Source organism: Telmatherina bonti (assembly GCF_933228915.1).
Source record: "Telmatherina bonti genome assembly, chromosome: 1".
Classification (NCBI taxonomy): domain Eukaryota; kingdom Metazoa; phylum Chordata; class Actinopteri; order Atheriniformes; family Telmatherinidae; genus Telmatherina; species Telmatherina bonti.
The window spans coordinates 39,074,240-39,090,492 of record NC_136619.1 but is presented as its reverse complement, the minus strand read 5'-3'; the positions used below and the strand labels follow the sequence as shown (position 1 = coordinate 39,090,492).

The 16,253-nt window shown below is 38.3% G+C and overlaps 1 protein-coding gene across 1 annotated transcript; it reads left to right on the top strand.

The window, feature by feature from the left end:
* Window positions 1–884: 884 nt before the first annotated feature.
* slc67a1 (solute carrier family 67 member 1) lies at window positions 885–15,810 on the top strand (the record flags this gene model as incomplete). The annotated part of the gene is made up of 10 exons (XM_079264735.1): window positions 885–1,046; window positions 4,468–4,565; window positions 4,643–4,788; window positions 5,628–5,760; window positions 6,006–6,118; window positions 11,410–11,520; window positions 11,747–11,847; window positions 11,937–12,038; window positions 15,339–15,459; window positions 15,623–15,810. The coding sequence occupies 10 exons, from the start codon at window positions 885–887 to the stop codon at window positions 15,808–15,810; spliced, it is 1,275 nt and encodes a 424-aa protein (XP_079120861.1).
* Between the last annotated feature and the right edge of the window lie 443 nt (window positions 15,811–16,253).

Genomic DNA, 16,253 nt, shown 5'->3' with positions numbered 1-16,253 from the left:
TATGACTGTTCTACAAATAAGGTAAGGGCATGCAGAGAAAGTAACATATATACATACTTTCCTTTTTTTTTGTTGTTGTTGTTAAAAACATACAATAAAAGGTAAAGGTAAAAGTAATTTCGTATGTAGACATACATTGAGCCTTTCACTCAAAGACCGCTGGGGTAGGCTCCAGCTTCCCCGCGACCCTTAATTGGACTAAGCGATTAGGATAATGAATGAATAAATAAATATATTGATGAATCTTCTTCAGGAAATTGTAATGTTATGTTGGCAATGGCAATATAATGTAAAGTTGTAAAAGTGTTTTTTTTTTCATAGAAAAAATTGATAGAGACAGTAATCATTACTACTTAATTATTAATCATACTTAATTATTTAAAGGATAAGGGACTTTCAAAAGAAAATTAAACACAGAAAATACATTTATTTTGAAAGTACGATTTTTCTTGGAGCACTTGAACGTCGCATATGACCAACGGTCCATAGACATTCCAGCTGAGAGGCGTTCACGTTCGCTCGCCCCTCTGTATTTCCGGTGGATGATAAAATCAGCTAAACTTCCAACTATTCCGGTTAACAAAGTAAAAACCGGAAACTTTTTTGGATTGTACTTTTTTGTGAAAACTAGCACAGTTTGTCCGACAAGTAAACACCTCCTTGTCGCCTCCCTGTTTCAAAGTGCAACCCCTGGAAGATTAGAAAACAGTAGTTTATGTGAAAGTTCACCAGGTAAAAGGACGGTTTTTACTGCCAAAGACATTCCTCACCGCAGTCACAGCTTGACTTTCACACACTTATGCTCTACATGCTTTGCGGGGAAATAACCTTAACGTTGCTTTCGAGGCGCAGTTTTAAAATTGTTTTTTTTTTTTTTTTTTAAAATGAGTCGAAGAGGTGAAATGACCGAAGAAACTTCCAAATCTTCAGTTTCCTCTCCGGGAAATGCTTCAGACCAGCAGAGGAAGATGAAAATTATTTTCATTGTGTACATAATCGGCGCTTTGGATATCACCTGGATGTTTTTACAATTTTCTGTAACACCGGTAAGCACCTTTTTATCGTTATGTCAGAGCACGAAGCTGAAAATTCCGTGCTTGTCGTGAAATGTGCAGGATGACAGCGAGACGCCGCTGGACAGGAATAACGCAAGGTCCTGACAAAAAACTACAACACTTAGACTCTTCAAACCTGGGCTAAAATATTCCACATACTACGCAGATTCAATAAAACATAGTGTCTGATTTGTGAAACCTTTATTCTATTTGTGAAAATGCAAATAAGGCTCATTTCATGACATTTTTGGCATCTGGAACACATTACACCAGGTCCTGACAAAAAACTACAACACTTACACGCTTCAAATCTGGACTGGAATATTCTAAATAATATGCAGAATCAATAAAACATAGTCTCTGATTTGTTAAACATTTCTTTTTTCATTCATTTTGTGACAAGCGAAATTATGGAATTTTTTTTATATTGTACTAACTTTAACCCATTTGATATTTTGTTTAGCAGATTATCATCTTGTATCCAATTACAGTTTTGTAATACAAGACAGTCATACTTTTCCGTTCTCATTTTTAAACAACAAAATTAAATGTAAATGTTTGCATTATGTGAATCTTGAAGCATGCTTGTAATATTTCCCCATTAGCCAGCATGTCAATTTTTTTTTACAATAAGTAGTCTTTTTAATTCCACTGTGTAACACACAGTAGCTGTGTGAGGCAACTGATGTTATCACTCTCTTGCAGTACATTGAAGACACCATTCTTTCTTGTAGTTAAATGTGTTTTAAAGTTATGAGAAAATTATATGAGTCAAATGTCATTCTTACTTGTTTGCCCCAGTATATCTGGAACCTAACATATTAAAACATCTCTTTTATTTATCTTTAGAGCTGCAGTTGGTGAGCCTTATTTGCATTTTCACAAATAGAATAAAGGTTTCACAAATCAGACACTATGTTTTATTGAATCTGCATATTATTTAGAATATTTTAGCCCAGGTTTGAAGAGTGTAAGTGTTGTAGTTTTTTGTCAGGACCTGGTGTAATGTGGTCCAGATGGCAAAAATGTCATGAAATGAGCCTTATTTGCATTTTCACAAATAGAATAAAGGTTTCACAAATCAGAGACTATGTTTTATTGAATCTGCACATTATTTAGAATATTTTAGCCCAGGTGTGAAGAGTCTAAGTGTTGTAGTTTTTTGTCAGGACCTGGTGTAATGTGGTCCAGATGCCAAAAATGTCATTAAATGAGCCTTATTTGCATTTTCACAAATAGAATAAAGGTTTCACAAATAAGACACTATGTTTTGATGAATCTGCATAGTATGTGGAATATTTTAGCCCAGATGTGAAGAGTCTAAGTGTTATAGTTTTGTGTCAGGACCTGGTCTAATGTGGTGTTGTTTCCGAAAAATTCAGTGGAATTGCCCTTTACACATATTGCGAATCGGAAGCTGCGAATCGGAAGCTAACTTCAGTCTCGTTTTATATATATATATATATATATATATATATATATATATATATATATATATATATATATATATATATACATAAAAGCAATGTCAGATCTATATAATCTGACATAAAAGGTAAACCATACCTTGACCTGAATTAGTGGTAGTATCTTTAAGCAGCTGTAACCTCTGACCTAACAAGTGAAATGAATCTGAAGTAATTCATTAAACAAATAAGAGACACTCACTGGCAGATTTCTGACCAACGCCTTCTTTAAATATGACCTAAAGTCACATTCGTCAACGTCAGACTTAGAATAGTAGGAGTTCATTTACGTTACAGAATTGTCTTTCAACTCACATTATATGACTTTTACACTATTATAGATATCCTGCAGATGGCACACTATGACCCTGAAGCATTTGCTTTCTTTTCCGGCCGAGTGAGTGCCACATGCATACATTTCAAAGGCTACTATAGAACTGTAAACCAGATTATTTTTATATTACACCTGTGGTTTCTGTTCATATGACACAAAACAATGGTTTTAACTTCTCATTAAAAGCTCTTTTTATTTGATTTTTATTGTTGTGAAGGTTGTTGAAGTGTCAGACATAATTGTGAAAGGGAAGTGAAACTAGTCATATGAATTCTGCACACATGTTCTTTTAAAATACAGAAACTATGCATGAAAAATGAAGAAATGACTTGAAGTTAAAATTATAGGACGTTATCTGTCGCTCATAAAGTTTGGGGTCATTGCTCTGTTTTATGACACAGTTGCAGACAATCTTCAGAGCTCTTATTTGACTCCTGGCACATGCTGTCCTGGCCCTTCAAAACAAGCTCAAATCATCATCCTTCCACCACCGTGCTTGACAGTTGGTGCGAGGTGTTTGGGCCAATATGCTGTGATTGTTTTCTCCAAACGTACCATTGAGCATCTTGACCAAAACATCTCCACTTTGGTCTCAACTGTCCTGAGGAGTTTGTTCCAGTGGTGTTGTGTTTGCATGTTTGCTTAGTTGTTTGCCACTTGCCCTGCCTGAACTTTAACATTTAATATGCTAACTGAGGTCTTTAGAGATGAAGTTGTTGGGTCTTTTGTAGCTTCTCCAAGTTTAGCAGAAAAACATCTCGCTCAATGATCATTGCTGATGTTTTCCCTCCTTGCCGTTGACTTAAACACAGAAATCATGCAGAAAAACAAACTGTTAAATCTTATGCTTCTTCAAGGTGATCACACTGATGATGACTGGTTAATTACACACATTTAACTAGCAGAACCTGCCCATTTTTTTTCCATAGAAGCAGGTCTGGACTTTGGTTTTTCCTGACACAACTTCTACATTTTGGTTTAGTTTTTGTGTAAATGAATGTGGATGGTGTAGTATGTCACACGTTGTTCACCTCAAGTTATATCTGCCTAAAATTTCTTCCTCTAAGGCCATATATCATTTTATCATGTCATAATGCATTAAAACCTCAAACCGAATGGTGTGTTTTCTCCACGACTGCATGTCAGAAGGACATGATTCTAAACAAAGTAAACACAGGTTTTACATTTTGGGTTATTTGCAAGCCTTCCCTTGTTTAAACCACCAGTGTAAAACCTATTTTTCTGCTTCATGCAACTACCAAGAAGTTGTAAAGACTTGAGTAAATACACCTTAACTCATCTGTGTGGACATGGCGTTTATTTAACACACACTGGCGCTGAGGACGGCAAACCTTCAGTGAAACTATCCAAGATGGCGGCTCCATGAGGCTGGTTGCTAAAAGGTTCAGAGGTGCAGCGCTACCAGTGAGACAATAGGTCCAAACATTTGTTTTTGTTTACTACAAGCATAATCTGTTGCTTAGACGCTTTCTTCTGTTGTTGTACAATCCAGACAAAAATCAGAGATAAGAGAAAAACTAAAATGTTTCTGGTTTATATGATACGTTTTGTGTATCATGTGTGTATTTTCATGTTTGTTTGTTTTTTGCAGTATTTGGCGAAGAAACTGGGCTTTGACACCTTGTGGTTTGGTTATTTGCAAACCACAGTAGGTGTGATCCAGCTGGTTGGGGGTCCCATGTTTGGAAGGTAAGCATGACTCAGCATTCTGTTTCTGTCGGGCAGAGATGCGTGGCTGCAGGGCTTTTGTTTCGTCTTGTTGGCAGGTTTGCAGATCTCTTCGGGGCACGAGCAGCCTTGTCTCTAGCGTGCGCTGCAACGGTCGTGTTCTTCGTGCTGCTCGCCATTGCGGATCATCCCATCTTACTGTTCATCCACAAACTCCCCACAATTTTTATGCACGTCATGCCCGGTGAGCATCACTCGCGTACAAATCCTCCTCAGTCACTGCTAACAGGACATTTTTCTGGGGTTATTTATTTCCATATTTTATTTTCAACCTTTTCCCTTCACGTCTACAACTCCAACAAAGTATGAATTCTTAGGAAAAACATTTAAAGTTGCTTGTTTTGTTTGGGAATATTAAAGAACGTGTCTGATTCTTCTTGAAATGTTATTTATATAACTGTTTTCAAACTTTCCCTGTTTGTTCCCGTTATGTTCATATTTAGAACAGAACTACATCTGGACATTGGTATTAGCTATAGGTCAAATATTTTTTAGTCATCTTTATTTATTCATTAAGAAAAGCTACAATATTCTTATTTTTTTAGTTTTAGTGTAGTAAAACACTAAAAGTTGGATATTTAGTGCTCTAACTGAATTCAGCATTAGTTACAGTTTAACTCCTCGACGCCTGGCGTTGCAAACTTGCATAAAAACACTTCTGGCATTTATTTTATTTCTGTATGTTTAGTTATTCTATTCTATACATTTATTTGCTTTTATTCCCTCTTATTTAGATGTTTGTTTCTATATTATTTATTTTTTATTAGTCTTTATCAAGTTCTTGTCATTAATTTAATCATTATTATAATTGATTTATTTTATTTTTTATGTTTTGTAAATGTGTAAATGTGTGTAATTTTATTTAGAAATGCCTACAAAGTGGTTCTATGTATTATAGATAAGAGAAGTAAATTAAACATGGATGCCATTAATCCAAATAAATCAAATAATCAGTGTAATATTATTGTTATTAAGCCTCCTGTGTTGTTTGACCTGCATTAACGCCTCTCTTCTTGTCTGCAGCTTGTCAGATGGTGGTTACGGACCTGTCAGAACCTGAGAAAAGAGCTGATTCTTTATCCAAGCTGGGTTTGTGTTTTGGCATCGGTATGATAGCCGGCTCCACGTTAGGCGGTCAGCTGAACACACGCTATAGGTGAGTGTGGTTTTCTGTGCCGTTTGTATGCTAAGAATTAAAACCCAACTCGATTTCTAATGATGACAATATGAAACACAGCCTCTCTGCTCCAATCAGCAGTTCAGAGGAAAAAAGAACATTTATACAAATAATCAAGACTTAACTAGTGCAGCAACAATTACTGATGTTATGCAGCTGGAAATAAACATTAATGATGGATGTATGTTCACCTAACGCTGCTGTTTGTGTGTCGTATTTTCAAGGGAGACGTTCACGGCTTGTGTTGGCGCTGCAGGAAGCGCCTTCAGTTTGTTGTTGGTTTTAACTTTCATCCCAAAATCTACAAAAGCTGGAGCCTCCAGGAGCAGCACGAAATGTAAGAAATGCTTCCACTCACAGTTCTAGATGTTTTCAGCTGTTTGTGAATCTGTAAATGAGGGTCCCATCTAAAACCCGTCTCTCTGAAGTTCTGTCTGTCTGATGGAAACATAACTCAGAAAGATATGGACAGATGTTAATCACATTTTCAGGACGTTTCCAGAAGGAAATAAGGATCAAATGATTGGATTTTGGGAGGGATCTGGACCACCGCCTGGATCCTGGAAGTTTTTTATGGATTTAGGAATATCGCTGAACTTTGCAACATCCTTCCAGTGAAAACAAAAGGTTCCTAAAGCAGACATTCAGTGTCGATCCTCAGAGACTTTTCTTTGATTTTCATAGAGTTGCAATCTTGTACGTTTTTCAATCATTTTGTATGATTGTCAGAGTTCCAACAAAAATGTTTTTCCAGCCGTGGTCCTTAATTTTAGTCTCCAAAAGTTGCATGAGTGAGCTTTATTGAAAATGTGCTGTTTCTGTATCTTTAGATGTTAATGAGCGGTGCCCGTCCACACCCTTCTCAGGGAGAGGACGCGGCTTTCGCTGCCGCCTGCTCGGTGATTTAGACGGCAGGTTCAGCTAGCCGGGAGACGGGTAAAAAGCAGCATCCACTACTAGAGGGGAGTGGTTATTTCCTTTCATGAGGTCACAAAGGGAAAAATGTGAGACTTGCTCATTTGAGGAGACATTTTCTTAAATGTGAAGGAAACAAATGAGAAAATTGACAGAATTTTCTCATGTTTGGGCCTCAGACAGGCTGGTGGGACATGTATGACTAGAACAAAACTTCTAGAAAATGAATTTTGCATCTAAAAAAGCTGAAAAGTAGTGTTGTGGTTGGCTGTCTTAAACATAGTTGCTCAGGAGACAGCAAGAGATTATTCCCCCAACAAACAAAAAGACAGAAAAAGCCCAGAAAGAGGAGAGTTGTTCAGCGTATCAGTGCTCATGGGAGTCCTTCAAATTATTCAAGTTTGTTCAGATCATTTTATGACTGTTTAGGAAAACATCAATTGTGATATTATAGTTTAAAACGTATGGTTGATTTTGTATAGATGCCAAAAATAGCATGAAATATTTGGTTACGCCATCTGCTGTAAGTTTAATGTTTTTAATGTTAGCACGTAGTAACGGCAGACATAAGGACATTCGTTCAGTCCTCATATCCACTCAGATCTCTATCCAACCTCGACACTGAAGGTATCCAGAAAGCTTAAACTGGGAACAAGTTGCACACGCTGGATGTTAGTGTTTGTTCAGGGTCATGTGACCAGCAGGTTGTGGTGCGGGCATGCACCGCCAACGGAGAGATGGAAACTCTCATAGCAAAATGATCCCTAACTCTAAATACTGGTAAAAAGTTACAATAACTTGGCAGCAAGTAATTAAATAAACTAGTTTATTTACCCCCCCCCACCCCCCTCACCCCACCCACACACACACACACACACACACACACACACACACACACACACACACACACACACACACTTTGTTTCATTGCTTCTCTTGGAATGTTATGAAATGACAAGGATCCCGGTTACCACGGTGACAAGAGGTTTTAAATCTAACTTCACCATTTTTTTATGCTGCAACCAGCAATAAAGATGGATCCTATAAAGACTTTGCCTTCTAAAACTAATGAAAAGCCTCTGGGAAAGATGCACCCCATGTCGGCTTATCATCAGCACGTCTTATCCTCCATCCTTCCCGACATGGAGCGCAGATACACCTGCATGCAGGAGAAAAACGATGTCCTAGAGAGGGAAAACCAAGCTCTAAGGAGGAAGGTTGAGCTTCTCATGGCTGATGGAAAACAGTTAAAGGAGGAGCAGCATAAGGTCCACAATGTGCAAAAAAACAGGGAGCTCCTCGGGATCCAGCTGGTGCACAGCAGAAATGAACTGCAGGTGTTGGGCAAGAAGATAAGTGCCCAGAACAAAGACCTGCAGAGGGAGTGCAACCAGAATGAGCTCCTGAAGCAAGACGCTGAGTCGATGAAGACGGCGCTAAAGACAGCCAAGCAGCAAGCTGTCAATCAAAGAGCTGAGCAGCAAAAGCTGAAGAAGCAGCTGGAGCAGGTGGTCAAAGAAAGAGATGGCTTGAGTGAAAAGTGGCTGCGCTGCCAGAGCGAATCCTCCGAGTTGTCTGGCAGGATCATCTCCCAGCAGTCGAGCCTGAACAAGAAGGACAATCAGTACAAGGAGCAGGTGAAGCAAATCCATCACCTGAAAATGGAGAACCAGAAACTCGAGAAAGAGAGGCGCCTGTTCGAAAATGAAGCGAGGGCTTTGAAGCGTCAGTTCGAAAGATGTGAGAGAGAGCTCCGCATGCAGAAGGAGAAACTCCTGGAATGCACAGGTTCGTGCTTCTTTGACACCCAGGTAGTGGAGAAAATAGTTATTCCAAAGCTGAAACCGAAGGTAACCAGGAAGCCTGCCGGAGAGGTGCCCGCCCAGAAAGTGGAGTCCTTACAGAAAGAGCTGTACAGCCAGAACCAAGAGCTGCAGAGGACTCAGAAGCTGTGTGAGGAGCTGAGGCAAAGCCTGACGCAGGTGTCCGTGCAGCTCCAGCTGTGCAGAGCGACGCTCCGGCACCGAACGGAAAAGCTGAAAGCTGTCACGGCAGAGAGGAACGTGTACAGGCACAAGGCTGAAAAGATGCAGAAAGAATGGGAAGACAGCAGGAAAGAGAAACTGGGAGAAAAGATGAAGAAGTGGGTGGCCAAGAGCGTCAGGAAAGTCCAGCCGTTGTGTGAAATCAAACCCAACCAGTCGCAGCTGTTTGGCAATTATATGATCATCGGGAGCAAAATTCAGTAAAGAGAACTTTAAGCTGTATTAAATAAGACATCCTTATAAGTGGCTTTACTCTATTTCTTATTAACAGAAGCAAGGTGACGTCCAGTATGAAGCTAAAACTATTCAAATACATTTTAATCATTTAAAATGATCGTTGTTGTTTTATTAAAACTAGACTATTATTTGTGACAGAAATTAATTTCTTCAATGTTAGACTTGAATAAGTTGGGGTTTACATCAGGGGTGTAGAAGTTAGTCCTCGAGGAGAGATGTCCTGCAGGTTTTTCCATGTATCCCTGCTCCAACACACCTGTTTTACATGAAATGGTTCCAACAGATAAGGAATTTCTGCACAATGGCTGATTCTTTTGAGTCAGGTGTGTTGGAGCAGGGATGCATGGAAAACCTGCAGGATTGTGGCCCTCAGGGACCAGGGCTGGACACCCCTGGCGTAAATGGTGTCTTAGCTGGTAGAAGTTAAAGAACTGAGACTGAAAGATGTTTAACAACAGGATTTGGAATCAATATTAATCCATGTTTGAGAGACTGTGAAAGAGAACCAGCAACAAATCGTCTCGCTAATGATAAAACTTAGATTATCTTTAATAAATGAACATGAAAAATGTTTCCGCTTGCTGCTGTGATGCAACATGAAAAAGGTTTTATGGACGCGGAGAACATGACCGCTATCATAAAGGGGAAAAGAGGAATATGAAATTAAGTGAAAAGTCAGATCAGAGCTGATCTGCAAATCGGCACAAGCAACTCGTTGCAATATTGATCAAAACAGTCAACATTAAAAAAAATTTCCTGTGAGAAATGCCCATGATGACATATTTATTTTGTGGACACATCTGTTAATCCAAACATGGAAATCTTGTATTTCCACCATATATTTCCTGTTGCATTCACAGACATGTCTGTTTATCCGAAAACCGTTCAGCCATTCTGAAGCTCTTTTACATCCATAGAACCAGTGTTGTAGTCCAGGGCATACACAGGTATACAGAGTATACCACTTCTTTTACAGCCAGCATTGAGTAAACCCACCTCTAAACCCCCTGTGATGCTGCTTTAACAATTACAAACATCCCTACACATGTAGCTACGTCGCCCAGCAGCACAGATAAGGTGACCAGTATGCTACACTGGTGCAGTTCGCCATCAGCTGCGTTAACTTCAGCCTGAACATAGACATAATACACATATATATGTCTATGAGCCTGTCTCTCTCTCCAGTCTGTGTGCCAGCACTGGTTTAGTTATTCCATAACCCATCCTCCCTGAACCCGAAGAGCAGAAATGATGTGACGATGAGCAGATATACTGATGGATTTATGTCGAGTAGTCCTACATGTCACCGTTTCTAAACTGTGTTTTCTGGGATACCACTACACCAATGCATGGAACAATACAACGCTGACAACAAAAATGAGAATAGTTTGACATATTTCCCTTGACCTGATAGCAAGTGACTGAATTAAGTTAATCTAAGTTCAACAAATAGGCTGTTGCAGGAACTGCAGAGGGAAACTAGCTAAGGCTAAGTCTGGTATAAGGCATCTTTTGTTAGTGTTTTTTGCACATTATCCCTTAAAAATACATTTTTTGAGGGAAAAAAAACCAGCCTTTTTTCTAGTATTTATGGACCTAAATCATCATTAAATCAGAAATGTGTGATGCGAGGAGAAAATGTCTAAATGTTTCAAAACGTCAAGGTTTTCAGTCTTTACAAATGTCTCAAGCTGCAGTTGTTGGTCTGTGTCCCAGTTAGATATGATGCTATCTGGCAGGTGTTGTTGGTTATTTACCTCTAAAATATGGTTATTTTAATGTTTTTAATACATTTGTGTGCAAATGACCAATTTTTCAGAGGCTCTCTCATTCCAATCCACATAAAACGGTAAAATCAGCCTCTGACATGTATCTGATATGATGCGCTACTGTCATTGGAAGGAAGTTCATCACAAACAAAGTAAAAAAGGAGCTCAGCACATTCTGTACTGTTCCACTTTTGTTATAAGAGCTTAAATACTTGAAAACATGTGACACAGTATCTAACAAGTGAAGTGTTCTGCAGGCACTGTTTTCCAGGATTACATTTGTGTCATTTCTTATCATCTACAATATGAAGCCCTGTCCTGAAACCAGAACAAACTGGCCTGAAACTGCTCCTCATACCTTCTTTTTACCACGAAAAAGCCAAACTCACTGCTGCTTGAGAGGTTTCTACGCTCTTTAAACTATCTGAACTTAAATACTAAAACGATGCACAAGCAGTTCCGACAAAGATTTAGCAACTTGATAGTTTGTCGGTAAACAGAACCAAAACTAAAGAGCTAAATTCCATGAAAATCTGTAAAAATGTGGCGTATCAGCTTCTTTTAATTTAAGAGTCAGGCTGTTTTGATCAATCAAAATCAGTTAGACACGGAGAGCTTGATGTCTGAATAAACATCTGTTTTATTCTGTTTTTTTTCTGTAGCCGAAAACCAAAGCAATAAAGTTTTCAGTCTGGGAGAGATCACAAGACTGATGAAGTTTCCAAAAGTGATGAGAATTTTTCTCATCAAAGTCGTGGCAGGTTTGCCATCAGGTGAGAGATGTTTGTTTTATGAAACACTATAAAACTGGGGAAAGGTTTCATGCTCTGCCTCAGATAACACAGATGGTGTATTTTTGGTGGTGACTTGTACATGTAAATCAGGCTGATTTGCTTTGGATTACTGTCTAAAGTGTGTAAAAGGTGAGGAAAGGGACACTGATTTATGTCAAACATAAAAAAGTGTAAACCCTACGCAGAAATGCTCTGCTTTATGAAGGCATTTTTCAGGTGATGTTCTCCATCATTGCATTGGACTTCTTTAAGTTGCTGCCGGAGCAGAATGGCTACCTGATGACTTACTTCGGCATTGTTCAGATGGTAAGATTGAAATCCGGTTGATGTTCAGTGACTGAGATGATGCGTGATGATACCGGATGAGGTCAGTAAAAGTCATCATGTACGTTCAGGTTGTCCAGGGAGGAGTGATCGGGCGACTCACGGCAAGATTTTCGGAGAAATCGCTGCTGCTGTTGTCCATCGGAGTTGCAGCTTGTGTGGGATTGGCTCAAGTAAGAAACGAAATAAATTTCTGAGATCTTTCTGACATTTTTTCCTTTTGTTTTACCGTTTTCTCCTTGTTAAAGATCCCAGAACTTGCTTTGACGTTTTAATCAACCTTGTTTTTCAACATTGGATTAAAATTTAAAAATGCCACTAATACTTATTCTAAACTTCCATGTCTTTCTAAAGTGTTGGAGAAAATACACTCATTTTGAAGAGGTTTTGGGAAGTTTGTGCCACAATACTGAATTTGATTTTCTTTTTTTGTTTTACACTTTTACAATTTTACATTCCTTTTTATTTTTTTTTTTTTTTAACCCTTTAACAGTCCAAAATGCCAAAAATGCCTAAAAAAGACATACTCAAATTAAATTAGATGCTGTTCTTGAACCCTTTGGGGTATATTCAAAAGCATGGTCTCTTTATAAAGATAACACTAAAGTTTTACCCTGAGCTTTCAAATGTTTTGTAACTGTAACCAGCATAAAGTTATTGAAGTTGGAACACAAGGAAATTTCAGGTTTTTTTTTCCCTCATCTGAATTTATCTTCTATTTTGTCAACATGCTGCACATGGAGAGATGGAGATATGGACTGGAAAATCAAATGTAGCTGTAGCATGAAGCCTTTCCTATGACCAGTTAAAATTTGGTGACAATAGTAGCCAAAATTATTATTCTATGAGTGCTTTATTGTAAGTATGTTCACTCGCTCCCCGAAGTGGCCATTTGGAGTCTCCAAATGGTCATTAAGGGGTTAACGGTTGACTGCATAGTCAGCTGTTCTGATCCTTTTAGACCACACTGCAGGTTTTGATTCAGGTGATCAGATCCGTCGGGATTGTGTGAAGCAATGTGTTGGCATTAGAGCTGCGTTTCCATTACATTTTTTGGCAAAATGAAAGCAATATTTGTAAGTTTCCACAAACAATTGCGATTTGAAGGTGTTTCCATTGAACAGTGTTTAGCGCATTAGCCTCAGTTCTCGTAAAATCTTGTGAGACTGACAAGATTTTACGAGAATTGTGGCTTATGCAAGGTAGCCACGCTGCGTTATTTTGGGGTTTTCTAGTTGCTGAATTTGCTACGGATTTTGAAAGCTTTTCTCCCTCATTTTCTTTTCTAGAACTTTAAAATTTGCTGATATTTGTTCTGCACTGCGCCATCTTTACTGGAAATGAACTGATCATGTCACATCCATGCACGCATAAATGCAGAAAATATATTTCCATTACACTTTTGCGATGTGTTTTTTATTTCTAAACATCTAAAAAAAAAAAAAAAACGCTTTAGAAGAGCGTAAAACCTTTATAGCAATATTTGTGACATTTTTTTTAAATGTAGGCGTTTCCTTTAGCGGTTTTTATTGCGATATTTAGTTTTTCCACAGTTCAAGGTGTAATGGAAACACACCTACTGTCTTGAACTGGTTTCAGTCCAGTTTCAGGACTTTTTCTGTTAGCCTAGACCAGTACTCCTCAGCAGCTGTTCCTTTCAGCTGTGGAGTCCCACAAGGGTCCATTTCTGGTCCCCTTCTGTTCTTTATTTACTGTCATTTCTTATGTTCCTTTAAAAGTAAAAGGTGACTCTTTTACTAAACTGCCTAAGGGACATTCTGGAAACCTTTGAGTCATTATTGACATCCATCCATTTTCTTGACAATTGAGTCCAATTAAGGGTCACAGGGAAGCTGGAGCCTATCCCAGCAACCACTGGGGGAGAGGCAGGGGACACCCTGGACAGGTCACCAGTGGAAAAGTCAAGTTTTGCCTTCCTAGAAAAGATTTGGAGGTCATCCATCTACTCATAATGTTCCAGCTGGACTAATATTAACTCCCTTTATCATCATGGCTTAGATCAGCCGTCGGTTCATCTGCAGCTCGCTCAGAATGCAGCTGCTTGTATGTTGACCAGGAGGACACGAATCGATCACATCTCCTCTCTGCTGTGGCTCTTTTCTGGCTTTGTATTAATCTGAGGATCCATGATAGATTTTATTAGTTGTTATTAAAGCTCAGTTCTATTCTACAGTCATTTAGCAGAAACTTTGGATAAAAGCAGATGCTAAATGACTGTAGAGTAGAATACAATGACAGATTTTATTAGTTGTTATTAAAGCTGTGTTGCAGGGATCCCCAACTCTGGTCCTCAAGGCCAACTGTCCTGCAGGGTTTGAATTAGGGCTGTGACGATATGCTTTTGTCCCAAATCTATTCCAATTTCTTGGGTGCAGATTCGAAATAAATTGTGATTCAATTCTTTGATATTGCTGATTTTTCTAAATTAAAAACAAAAAAATGCAAAAACTTTTTTTTTTTTTTTGCTCGTCATTGTTCCTAATTTCAATTAGGAAAAACAACACTGTTGCCAGATCACCATTCTACTGCTATAATGCCCAAGAAGACAAGTAAAAAGATCAATAAAAACAATAAAAAAATGACAAAAATTTTATAATGGATTTTTTTTTAAAATTTATTTTAAAAAAATTGAATAAGAAACAAATTCATTTTAAAATTGTGAAGCAAAAAATCCTGATATTCAGTATTTTTATAGTTTGTCAGCAAACAGAACCAAAACTAAAGAGCTAAATTCCATGAAAATGGGTAAAAATGTGGCGTATCAGCTTCTTTTAATTTAAGAGTCAGGCAGTTTTGCTCTATCAAAATCAGTTAGACACGGAGAGCTTGATGTCTGAATAAACATCTGTTTTTTTTTTCTCTGATTATCTATATTTAATTTTTCAATTTGATTTTCCTACCAGGATAGTGGGCCTTGAGGTCTAATGGTTTGACAAACTTGCTACACAACATGTTCCAGTCAGAGCTCAGGTTTTTTAGCAGCTACTCCTGCAGGGATCTAGTTTTAAATCCAGAGGTGATGGAGCTTTTCTGGTTGCTTGTATAACAATGTGGAAACGTCTCCCCGTCCACATCAGAGCTGCTCAGACACTTTCTGTTTGAAGACTCACCTCTTTGCGTCGGCTTTTCAGCTCAGTTTAGCTTGAAATATATTTTATTTCCAAGTTTTTATTACGGAGTGTTTTCTTGTTGTTTTTTTTTTTTTTGTGGTCATGTTTTTGTCTTTATTTTTTTTGACGATCTCCGGCTGCAGTAAAGATTCTCATCTGTCACCTAAGAGTTTGAGGGACCATAATGAACCCTTTTTAAAGGTTTTATCTGGAAGAAAGTTGCCTACTAGTCGATAATCCCACCTATAATCTCATCTTTACCTCCTGCATACCTGATTAAAAACTGTGAATATAATAATCCTTCATTCTTTTTCCAATCTTTTTGTGTGCGTGTGTGTGCAGGCTTACATGCAGAATGTGTTCCAGTTCTGCATCACCGTCACTCCAATGATCTTTTCCATGAGTGTGTTTAATATCATCACAGACAGCATGTTGACGAAGAGCGTCCCGTCCTCTGACACCGGTGAGTTCCCCCTGCGTCTGCCTGTGACAGCAAAGAAAGAAATCACAATGTATATATTTACTCTGCTATAAGTGAAAGGTGGGATTTGGTATGGGATTCTGTTTTATTTTCTAATGGAAATAAAATAGAAAATACTCACTACAACCACTCTGCTCCTCCTCAGGAACAATGCTGGGACTGTGTGCTTCCGTCCAATCCTTAGTTCGCACGATTGGACCGACGATTGGCGGCTTCCTATATGTGAAATATGGCATCTCCTCCATCGGTTTTACGCAGTGTGTAGTGAACGCCACTGTGTTTGTTTACCTGATTTATAGACAGCTCAGGAAGAAAGTAAAGGAGGGGGAATAAAAAAAGACTCCCAAACCAGAACAAAAGATTTGATGGGATGGAAACTGATTTCTTTGCAACCTCATATGTTCACATATGTCTGTTGTTACAGTGATTCATATCATGAGATTAAGCCGTATCATTTCAGTTTGTTTGTATTCAGATTTGTTGTTGTTGTTGTTGAAGTTGTGGATGTTTAGGAGAAAGCCACTAGGTGGCAGCAGATCTTCTGTTCTTTACTCAGTGATGCTGCTGCTGTCCAGAGTTCTGCATTAATATTCACACCAGATTAACAAGTTTAAAGCTGATATCAAGATTTTATTAGATATTATTGTATATAATCAAACTCGGCCAATCACACCATTCCTACAGAAACAGTTTTACATTTGTAGAAAAGGTTTATTTTCTTGTCCATGTCATTGTTTTATAATGAAAAATATAGAATTTTATCATGTTTTTCTGCA